Here is an 11359-nt window from a genome sequence, read left to right on the forward strand (position 1 = left end):
GGTCTGGGTGGGAAATGCCTGCTCCTTGGGGGCTGGCGAGGGTGACACCCTCCTCCCCCCTCCTAGTCCAGCACGTGGTCTGTGGACTTGAGGACAGGCTCCGGCGGGACAGGTGTCAGGGCATCCAAACCCTGGGTGTGGGGAAATGTGTGCACTGCAGACACCGAGCAGGCTGGGTGGCCTAGACCCGTGGCTGCGGCCCCAGGACCCAGCCCTTCAGGTCCTCGGGGGCTGCCCCCCAGCGCCGGCCCCGTGCCCACGTGTGACTCACTGGCCACATCCGGGCTCCTGCTGGCGTTGAGCAGCCTCCGGGAGGCCTCACGCCCGGCCACACGTGTGTAGCTGTCCAGGCGAGGGGCCTGGGCCGTGAGGACATGCAGGACACTCCAGGCCTCGAGGGTGCTGTTCCCAGGCTCAGCCACGGGGGGCGCGGTGGCTAACAGACCAGGGTCCACCTGGACCTCTCCTTCAGCCAGGTGAGGAGCACGTCTGGGGGCGAGAAGCCAGACACCCTGCCCAGGAGCCAGGAGGCCGCTCTGGACGCAGTCAGGACGTGGACGGTGAGGCTGACGGGCGCAGAGGCAGCTGCGGGAGAGGCCGGGCCGTGCTCGGGCCCCCGGAGGCCTAGGGGGAACCTGGGCGGCCTGGGTCCTGGATAGGGGGCGTCTGTGCCCGGCTGGGGATGCGTGTGCGGGGCCCCAGCTGCCCTGTCTCCTGGGCCCGGGAGGGGCCTCATCGTGTTCCGTGGGGGCCATGGACGGAACGAGGGTGGGCGCGCCCGAGGCGCTCAGGGTGCAGGTGACGTCGGCCCCAGAGGCCCAGGATGACACAGGCAGGTCCAAGCGGCTGCTCTGGCTCTGGCACCATCGGCGTGCTCCTCGGGGCCCATCATCGGCACCCTCGTGCAGGGGCGCCCGGCCACCTCCCAGGGTAAGCGGGCCTCCGGCAGGTCAGCCCCCACTGCTAGGCAGGTAAAGGTGGCCTGTCCCTGGACCCACGGGCCCTGCGGGGCAGGCCGAAGCAGGTAGAGGCTGGGAGGGCTCGTGTGGTTCTGACCCTCTGCCAGAAGGCAGCGGCCTCAGTCAGTGGGGGGCCCCGGGGCGCATAGACGCGGTGCAGACCCGGCCTTCGTTGCCTCCTGGACTCGCACAATTGGCCTGGGGGCTTGCTCGTGGGCCGGGCTGTCCCCTGTCTCCCCATCTGGTCTTCCCCTTCTTCCACGCTCTGTGCCCCAGGGCACCGACCTCTGAGGCTGGTGTCCACTCTCCTTGCGTCTGGTGCTGCTGGTGGAAGGCACTGTGGAAGGAAGTCGGGGATGAGATGGGCTGAGCGATGCACGTGTGGTTGGGCCTGTGGCCTCCCTGAGCCCCTCAGCCTTCCTGTCCTCTGCAGTCCTGAGACCTGCCCACACCGCCACTGCCCATCAGGCACCACACCACTGTCACTTCTACACTTGTGTCGACAATGGCCGGTGTTACCAGTCCCAGAAGCCTGCTGTAAAGGGTCAGATAGCAAATCTACAGGCTCTTCTGTCCCTCCACTCTCTCCCGCGTCCCCATTCCTCTCAGGCTGCAAAGACTGATCCCAGCTTGTAGGAAGCAGGCTTTGTGCAGCACTGGCTGTGGGTGCATGGGGAGTAAGGAGTGAGTACCGTGTAAGTACTGTAAGTACCGAGTAAGGAGTGAGTACTCTGCATCCTCACCCGGGAGACTCATCTCTCCAGATCACTCCCCCTATGCGGAGCCAGGGTCCTGGCCATGTTTGGAGATGGGGATGTCGTGGCTCGGGCCTGAGTGGGAGCCACCCGTGGGGAGAGGTTCTCTGTCTGTCCAGCTGCTTCTTCTAACGTGGCAGAGGAGTGAGCGCCAGACTGTCCTCCAGAGATGGATGCAGCTGGGAGCCAGTGCGGGCAGGAGGGGAGGGCAGCTCCTGCCGCAGGGAGGTCATGGGCCCCAGGTCACGGCTCCTGAACCTTAGGGGGACATGCTACAATTCTGCAAGTGTCACTCCTGGCCACTTTGGTAACATCCTCACGTGAGGCCCGATTACCACCTCATGGTCTGCTGAGTTCCAGTCCTGGCCTGTGGGCCTGCCTTTGTCTGCTGTGCTCTTGCAGGGTGTCTTGGGTGGTCTTCTGTTCACTAGGGGCCCAAGGCGGCATCTGCTGGTGCTAAGCACAGGGCTTGGCACAGAGCAGGTGCTTGGTAGATGTCAGCTCAGTGCCTGTTCTTCCTGACTTGAAGACATACAGGAGAAGTCATGGAGGCTGCCTGAAGGAGGCAGCCTAAGAGATGGGAAGGCAGGAGGGGGTATGCTGGAATGGGGGCTCCTCGCCTGAGACCATGGCAGTGCTGGGCACCGTGGTGTCCTCTGACAGGGATGGGCCAAGAGTCGGCAGTTTCCCAAGATGCCGAAATCAGAGCAACACGGCAGGAGCGTGTCAGAGCACGTGTGCACTGAGGTGTCAGGGCCGCATGGTGGACGGCAGACCCTGGAAGTGGCGAGAGAGGGATGAGCTGGTTGTGTGGCGCAGAGGTGGGGCCTGAAGCTTGGGAGGCCGTAGGCTCAGCCTCAGCCTTTCTTCTGCCCCCGGGGGGCAGGGTCCGCAGGACGGGCGGGGTGGGGTGATGAGAGGGCCAGACGGGCACCGTGTCAGGGCCTGGGGGCCAGGCTCTGGTAGAAGACGTGGGAGGCCCTGCAGGGCTCTCCTTCGCGGTCCTGGGGCCGCCCACCCGGCCACTGGAAGGGCTGCGCAGCTTGCCGCTGGCGGTGCTGCACTGCTGGGGCCTGGCCTCCACTGGGTGGTCAGAAGTACAGCTCAATGCCTCGTGCCTTCAGCGTGGGGGGGTTCGTGTTTTTGGTCTGGTCCTGCTCCCCCGAAATTGAGGTCACTACACTGACTCTAGGTAGTATCCACTTGCCAAGCAGGCCAGGCCTATGGGGTCGCCTCGGGGCTTGACACCCTGAGAACCAGGGGAACATGTGCAGCTCTCCGGAGCCTGGAAGACAGACACAGGGTTTCTGGGGCTGGGGGCTCCCGAGGCTGCGGGGTTGGAGTGTGGCCGGGCAGAGCTGCTGAGTGGCAGGTGCTCCCACTGCAGAGCCTGAGGCTGAGTCAACACTTGGGCTGGTGTAGCCCAGACTCCAGTTCAAGCACACCCTCCGTGATGGGCCTGCGGCCATGTGTCCCCACACCCAGGCCTCCAGCAGCTGGCCCCTGCCACCACGGCATGGGTGCCATTTGCCTGCAGAGGGGCCATGTGGCCAGACTTCTGTGTGGTTCCTTGAGGAGTGCGTGGCTCAGGCACCCCCACCCCTGACCTTGTGTCCACCTCCTGTGGACAGGCCGTGCTGCACACCAGGCCCTATGGGCTGCAGGTCCCCCAACGAGGGACCCCAGCTAGGCTGTCTCCAGTCCCTTGTCCTCTCCCTGGGCACCTGGATGGCCCAGGGCAGCTGAGCAAGTGTGGGGGCCCTGCCTGTGTCCCTGAGGGCACTGCTGTGCCTTAGTCTGTGGGCCCTTTCCTCCTGGCTCCGGCCTCGTCCCACATCCCCCTGGGCACCATGCTGCCGTTGCTCAGACAGGGCCAGACATGCCATTCTTCAGCCTGGATTGAGGTTGTCTGGGTGGGGGGTGCCAATCCCCCTCTCCACAGGTCCCCTGGGGGCAGGAGCCACCTCTGCTCTGCAAGTACCTGGCCACCCTGCCCCTGCCTTCTCCCATCCATGTCCCAGAGGCCCCTGCTGCACAGAGCTGCCCACATAGCCTCTCCATCATCCCCTAGGGCCCTGAACGCAGGTCTGTGGGCTGTATCATGACCTACCCCCAGTGCCTCAGAACGTGACCTTGTTGGGGAGACAAGGTCACAGTAGGTGAAGTCATGAGGTCATACTGCCGGAGGGTGGGCTCCAAATGCAATATGACTGTCCTTACAAGAGGGGACATGGATGCCCACAGGAGGTGCTCTGTGTGAGGGTGAAGGCGGGATTGGAGGGAAGACCAAGGATGGGTCACAGCAGACAGAGGCCTGGGCGGGGGCACGGAGGGAACGTGCCCTCAGAACTGACACGGTCAGCATCCAGCTCCCCCTGCATCTGCCGCCACAGGAGAAGGGGGCACGCACACTGTGGTGCCAGAAGTGGGGTGTGACAGAGCCGACGCACAGAGGGACAGATGCAGCGTCAGAACTGGAGGCTGGGGTTCTGAGGTGCACGTCAGAAAAAGCCAGACTGCCTTGAAGACTGTTGGTAGAAATTTGGATGTTAAAGGCGATTCTGGTGAGGGCTCGGAAAGGAAGGGAGAGCTGGAGGGCCTCCGTGCCCTGACGCACACTGTGTAGACACATGGCTTAGGAAGTTTCTAAGCCAAGTGCCAGAGGAGGGGCTGGGCATTTGCTGGTGGCTCCCAGTGGACATTGGAGGAGGGAGAGGGAGAGGAAGGCAGGGAGCTGGTGGAGAGGAGCCAGAACTAGAAGCTTTGGGAGCGTCTCTGCTCATCTGGACTCGGGGGCCCAGGGTCTGGCCGGGCCTCTTTTCACTAAGGAATCACATGTGTGGTCCAATCAAATACTCAGCAAGAGCCGGGAGTGGCCACGTGGTTACCCAGGAAAGGTCCAGCCTCCACCTGGGCCCTCGCTGTCGCTGCCCCGTGGTCTGTGGCTGCCCTGGCCCTCTGCCCCGTGGCTGGGCCAGCCTCCCACATAGGGCCCGCACCCACGTCTGCTGTGGCCTGCACTTTTCTGCGGTGATGGGAGCGTGCCTCTGCGTCCCCCTGCCAGGGCCTCTCCCGACCGGCTCACCAGGAACTTCTGTTCCCATCCGCTGGCCACAGACACCACAGCGGGTAGGACACGCCCTCGGGACAGGGACTTGTAGGCGGGGCGCCCTGCTGGTCACACACAAACCCCGGTGGCCCCAGCCTGGTTCCCGGTTCCTGACGTGATTGGGACCCTCTCCAGCTGGGCTGCCGTCCTTCAGCAGACTGGACGGGCCCGAGACCCTGGGCCCCGGCGGAGTGCCCTCTCCAGGCATGTCCCCCAGCAGGCGTTGTGCAGACAGACACACACACACCCCCCCCGCCTTTCCCACACGCATGTCCCAATGAGGGAGGGCCGCCCCTGGATGCACACAGCACACACGGGTGCAGTTCGGGATAAAGAAACGTCACGAGCAAGCAGTTTCACAAGATAAAATATACACGTTTATTTCAAGGCAACATGCATATACACTGCAGAACGGTGCTGTGTCCATGGCACGCATCCACGGCATGTGGCCTGGTCTCCAGAAGCCTGTGTCTTTGGGCTGCAAGCAGGAGGGGTGACGTGGGAAGGATTTAAGTACAAGTCGACAGGCCCCAAAGCAGTGACCCCAGGTCCCATCTTCCGTCTCTGAAGTTCTTAGCTGGGGAGTCATTTCACCTGCGGACGACAGACGCATGAGCTGTTTCCCAGCGCCCAGAGGACGGTGGGCCAGGCTCGGCCTGAGGCCGTCTGTGCCCCACCCCCCCAGGCCTGCCACTACCTTGAAGAGGGTGACCGTGGTGCTGTAGAAGACGCTGAGCAGGAAGAGGACGATGAAGGTGGAGGCCATGGTGTTCAGATTCTCGAAGCCCTCCTCCTCGGCGCTCACCTCCCCCTCTGCAGGGGACACAGCACAGAGGGGTCAGGCCACGGCACCAGCACAGCCCGGCCCCGAACCACCCTGGGCCCTGTGTCGCATCCGACATGGTGGTGGGACAGGAGAGGGTGTCCATGGCCTCCTGGCCCTGTGGCCTCCTCCCCCCACCTTGTGGGGCTGGGGGCTCCTGGGCTTCATTGGGAAGAGGGTCTCAGCCAAGCGTTAGCTGGGCCTTGACAGCCCAAATCAGGGGCCAGGTAGAGGCAGCATGTGACCAAAGCAGAGCAGGGTGGTAGCCCGGTGGCCCTGAGCACCTTGTCTAGGAGCCCTGGGGTGGCAGAGAGTGCGACAGGGAAGCACAGATGTGAGGGTGCGGCCTGGGCTGGGGCCAGAGGCCGGGACCCCGGAGGAGTGGTTCACAGCGTCCTGAACTCTCCTGCGGAAGCTGGTGGTACAGCTGAGGCCACCTTGGTCTGAGAGGCAGGGAGCAGCCCCCCCCTTGCCAGCTGCGCTGTGGGGCCAGTGGGGCCCTGGCCACCGAGGCCAGTGAGGGCCAGCAGTGGGGAGCTGGCAGATGTCTGGGACCAAGGGGGCCTTTTCACTTCCTAGCGAGACTCCCGCTCGCTGTCTCTCCTTCTGGGAGTGGACAGCACATGTGGGGCCCTGGCTGGCTTGTCTGCCCTCCCAGGACTCTGGGGCAGAGGGGTCCTGAGGTCCTCAGAGGTCCTCAGACAGAGTCCTGAGGCTCCAGGGGGGCTGACATTGGGGTGCTCAGGCTGAGGACATTCAATGGGGCCTGCAGCCCCTGTACAAGTGAGCTCAGGCGCCCCAGGGCTTGGTTCGCAGAGGGGGCCTGGAAGGCAGCCGGAAGGGGGCCGTGCTGCCTTTTTGCCTGTTCAGGAGAGGAGATCCCACTCAGGCCCCTGCCCCTGTCTGCCCACTGGGCTCCATTCTCCTTCACTCTTTATCCTGGGTCCTCATTTCCCACCATTTCCAGGGCCAGGTGTTTGCAGGGGCTCCCCACTCAGATCATGCTGTCTACAGCCTCTTCAAGGAGGAGCCTTGGGGAACAGCCTTCCCGCTTTGGGGCCAATGTCCAGGCACTGCCTGCTCTGTCCATTCACCCGTGGGTGCCAGGGTTCTGCTGCCTTCAAGTGCCTGGGCATGGTCAGGGGCTTCCCTTGACTCTGGGCCTGGGAACCGTGGCCGTGGTCAGTGTCCAGGCTGGGCCCGCCCATGGACGCACCTCCGAGCTGAGACAGAAGGGCAAGCAGAGGGTGGGCACGAAGCCCTATGGAAAGTGACACAGCTGGAGAGGCCAGAAGCGCCAGCCCAAGGCACCGAGTAACCATGTGTGCATGTCAGCATGTCTGTGACTGTGTGTACCTCTGTGTGCATCTGTGTGTGTGGGTGCCTGCATGTCCATATGCGTGTGTATCTGTCCATATCCCCATGTGTCTACATCCAGGTATGTGTGTGCATGTGTATGTGCGCCCCTGTACAGCGTGTGCCTGTGTCCATGTCCATGTGTGTTTCTCTGTGTACATGTTTACATGCCTGCACAGGTGTGCATGTGTGTGTGCCCATGCCTGTGCTTGTGCAAGTACCCATGTGCATGCATGTAGAAGTCTGCATGTGTGTGTGTGTGCCTGTGCAAGTACCCATGTGCATGCATGTAGAATTCTGCATGTGTGTGCATGTGTGTGCGTGTGCAAGTACCCATGTGCATGCATGTAGAAGTCTGCATGTGTGTGCGTGTGTATGCAAGTACCCATGTGCATGCATGTAGAAGCCTGCATGTGTGTGCGTGTATGCAGGTGTCTCTGTGTGTGTACGTTTGTGCTGCACACCCAGGTGGCCATGGGAGCAGCTAGAGGAGCACATGGACTTGCAGAGGCTGGGTGGGGGAGGGCGGTGGGGGAGGTTGCTCTGGGGGCGAGGACAGCACAGCCGTGGCTCCGGCAGGTGAGAGCATCGCTTACTCAGGACGAGCATCTTTTGAATGGATGTTTTTATTTCTAATTTTGATAAAATGCCACATCTCACCCCGTTGACACGGTTAGTTTGCACACATGCACACACAGCGATGGGTCCCCCGGGGCTCTGGGATCCGCCCAGAATGGGGGCGGCCCACAGGTCAGTAGCAGGTGGTGGCCGTGTCAGACAAGACCAGGGACACGTTGTACAGGGTGGGTTTACCGGTGGCCTTGTCCACGCTCCTCTCCGTCACCATGTGCGGCAGGGCCTCGTGGCCCACAACACAGGTGTAGGTCTCGCCCGAGCTCCACTCCTCCTCACTCACAGTCAGAGTGCTGTGGACAAAGTAGAGGTCGGGGTTCTGGGGCTCGGGCTTCGGGTCACTGGTCACGTAGCTGTCGGAGGACATGGGCTGCCCCTTCTGCAGCCACTGCACGAACACGTCTGCAGGCGCGAAGCCCTTCACCAGGCAGGTGACAGTGGCTGACTCCCGGAGGCTCAGCTGCTCCCGGCTGGGCGGCAGGACGTACACAGACGGCGGCTGCTTGTTGACCCCTGTGGGAGGAAAGGCAGCGGTGAGCCTAGGCGGGGGGCCGTGGGCAGAGGCTGTGGGGGCGTCCTGGGGCAGAGGAGGAACGGGCCCTACCCTTGGGCTTGGAGATGGTCTTCCTCAGTGGTGAGGGCAGGTCCGTGTGGGTCACCGTGCACGTGAAGTCCTCCCCTGACTCCCAGTCCTCCGCACAGACGGTGGCCTCCCCCGTGGCACTGAAGGTGTTGTTGGGGTTGCTCTGGAAGGCGGTGGTCGTGGGCAGAAACTCGCCGCTCTGGCGGGTCCAGGAGATGTTCAGGCTGTCGCGGGTGGTCAGGTCTATGACTCTGCAGGACAGCTTGGCCGACTTGGTTTGGAAGATGCCAGCGAAGGTCGGGGGGATGGTGAAGATTCTGATGCTGGCTTGTGGGTCTGGATGGGGAGAGGGTTTGTGTCAGTGACTGGCTGGATGTGCATTTGGGTGGAGGGGGAGGTTTTCCCCAGAGAACAGGAGCTGACTTCAACAGGCTTTCCTGAGCCCCCAGGACCCCTTGGAGGGGATGCTGGGTACCCCCATCTGACAAGCAGCCCCCTCCCTGCCCTTGGCCACTCCAGGAAGCCAAGGCTCAGGAGTGGCTGCCCTGAGTGGACACCTATGTATGTGAGATGTGAGGGGTCCCTATCGTGAGGGCCCGTACTAGGGGCCAGGACCACTCACTGAGGATGCATGTGGAGGACACATTCTTCTTGAAGGTCAGCCCGTTGTGCTTCACGTTGCAGGTGAACATGCTTTGGCTGAGCCAGTCATTCTCGGTGACGGTCAGTGTGCTGAGGACCCTGAAAGTCACGGGCCCAGGCCCGTTGTTCTCGGCCTCCACTTTGCCTGGGTTGAAGCCAGACTCGATGGGCTTTCCATCACGAAGCCAGGACACAGAGATCTCCTTGGGGCTGAAGCCTGTTGCCTGACAGAGGAGCTGGGACGTGCGCTGGTTGTTGTCAGAGAAGGCGTCACGGGGTGGGATGAAGACAGTCACGTTGGGGGGCAGCTCTGGAGGCACTGCCGTGAGGAGGACACGATGTCAGCCCATCTGACAGCCCCTCCCCCTCCCACCCCACCGGCCAAAGGGAGGAGGGCCCGCTCTCACCTGAGATGGGCACGGGCACCTTAATGTTGCCCTTGGGGTGCTTGACATTGCATGTGAGGAAGTCATCGGAACCTTGGAGGATGGCCACAGAGGGCAGGAGCACCTGAGACGTAGCTACATACTTGCCCTCTTTCAGGACTGGAGGGAAGGTCGTGATGTCCTGGCTGTTGACCACACTGTTGTTCTTGTAGTTCCAGGAGAAGGTGATGGAGCTGGGCAGGAAGTCCTGGGCCAGGCAGCCCATGGCCACCAGGGACTCATCGGACAGAGGGCTCTCACAGGTGATGAGGGGGTAGAGGTCTGGAGGGGACGGGGTCTCTGAGGACCAGAGAGGGACAAGAGACAGGGTTAGAAGGCGTCTTCTTCCCACGCTTTGCCAGGCGGGCCAGGGCCAGCCACGTGGCTCCATTTCACTGCCATAAGGGCTGCCCTGATGCCCTCACCAGCCTGGACCGACGGCACAGTGGGTGGCTGTGGTGAGGCCCGGGTCCTGCCGGGAAGGAGAGGCACAGCAGCCTCCTCACCTGCTGCAGAAGTCCAGCTCTGGGCTGGTGGGGAGTTGGGGGCACTTTGTGCTGGGAGAGGCAGATGTGGCCTCCCCCCCAGCACCTGCCACCCTTGTCCTCAGACACACTCTAGTGCCCTGGCTCAGCTCAGGACGGCTCGGCCCCAGTCAGCGGTGCCTTCCCTCTGAGGTGCCAGAGCCACATAGGCACACTCAGCCACGAGCCCCGTGAGCTGTCCATGCGGCAGACTGACAGCATGGAGCGGAGCCCCCCGCCTCCCCCAACCCTCCCAGACAGACTACCAGCCCAGGCCTGTATGTCTAGGGTCAGCAGAGGCTGTGAACACAAGGAGTGGGACCATGTGATTCTTCTTGGCCCATCCTTAGCACAACCAGGTCATTGAGGTCAGCCCAGTGTTAGTCAGGACAGTCCAGCAAGGCCAGGTCTCCCCACTTAGAACTAAATGGCCCAACATGAGGCCTGGACTCTGAGCCAAGCCAGCTCAGACAGTCCATTTCTGCCGGACAAGCTCAGTGAACCTGATTAATTGGCTTCAATATTAAGCCTAGCGCACATCAGCCCAGCCCAGCTCAGCCCAGCCTAGCCCAGCTCAGCCCAGTTCAGCCCAGTGCAACTCAGCTAAGCTCAGCCCAGCCCAGCCTAGCCTGGTTTAGCTCAACCTAGCCTAGCCCATCCCAGCCTAACCTGGATCAGCCCAGTCCAGCCCAATTCAGCCCAGTTCAGCCCAGCCCAGTTCAGCTCAGCTCAGTTCAGCCCAGTTCAGCCCAACTTAGTCCAGCCCAGCTCAGTCTAGTTCAACTTAGCTTAGCCCAGCCCAGCCCAACCCAGCCCAGCTCAGCTCAGCCCAGCTCAGCTCAGCTCAGCTCAGCCGAGTTCAGGCCAGTTCAGCCCAGTTCAGCTCAGTTCAGCTCAGCCCAGCTTAGCCCCAGGTCAACCTGGTTCAGCCCAGCTCAGTCTAGCCCAGCTCAGCCCCAGCTCAGCTCAGCTTAGCCCATCTCAGCCCAGTTCAGCCCAGCTCAGCCCAGCTCAGCCCAGCTCAGCCCCCGCTCAGTTCAGCTCAGCCCAGCTAGGCTGGTTCAGCCTAGCCTAGCCCAGCCCAGCTCAGCCCAGCTCAGCTCAGCCCAGCTCAACCCAGCTCAGCCCAGTTCAGTCCAGCTCAGCCCAGCTCAGCCCAGCTCAGCCCCAGCTCAGCTCAGTCCATTTCAGCTCGGCTCAGCCCGGTTCAGCCCAGCTCAGCCCCAGCTCAGCCCATCTCAGCCCCAGCTCAGCTCAACTCAGCCCAGCTCAGCCCATCTCAGCCCAGCTCAGCTCAGCTCAGCCCCTGCTCAGTTCAGCTCAGCCCAGCTCAGGCTGGTTCAGCCCAGCCTAGCCCAGCCCAGCTCAACCCAGCTCAGCCCATCTCAGCCCAGCTCAGCCCCAGCTCAGCTCAGTCCATTTCAGCTCGGCTCAGCCCGGTTCAGCCCAGCTCAGCCCATCTAAGCCCAGCTCAGCCCAGCTCAGCCCAGCTCAGTCCCAGCTCAGCCCCAGCTCAGCCCATCTCAGCCCAGCTCAGCCCAGCTCAGCCC

General features: G+C 62.7%; 1 gene segment (V, D, J or C); it reads right to left on the reverse strand.

Annotated features, from left to right (window-relative positions):
• Positions 1–5177: 5177 nt before the first annotated feature.
• The window catches only part of LOC120227233, a 10300-nt gene continuing 4118 nt past the window's right edge, over positions 5178–11359 (reverse strand). The window contains 6 exon segments of the C gene segment in view: positions 5178–5417; positions 5521–5636; positions 7816–8148; positions 8240–8554; positions 8841–9179; positions 9268–9585. Coding sequence covers positions 5409–5417; positions 5521–5636; positions 7816–8148; positions 8240–8554; positions 8841–9179; positions 9268–9511 — 1356 coding nt within the window.

This window comes from Hyaena hyaena, unplaced genomic scaffold, assembly GCF_003009895.1.
Source record: "Hyaena hyaena isolate Hyena2069 unplaced genomic scaffold, ASM300989v1 scaffold_2115, whole genome shotgun sequence".
Lineage (NCBI taxonomy): Eukaryota > Metazoa > Chordata > Mammalia > Carnivora > Hyaenidae > Hyaena > Hyaena hyaena.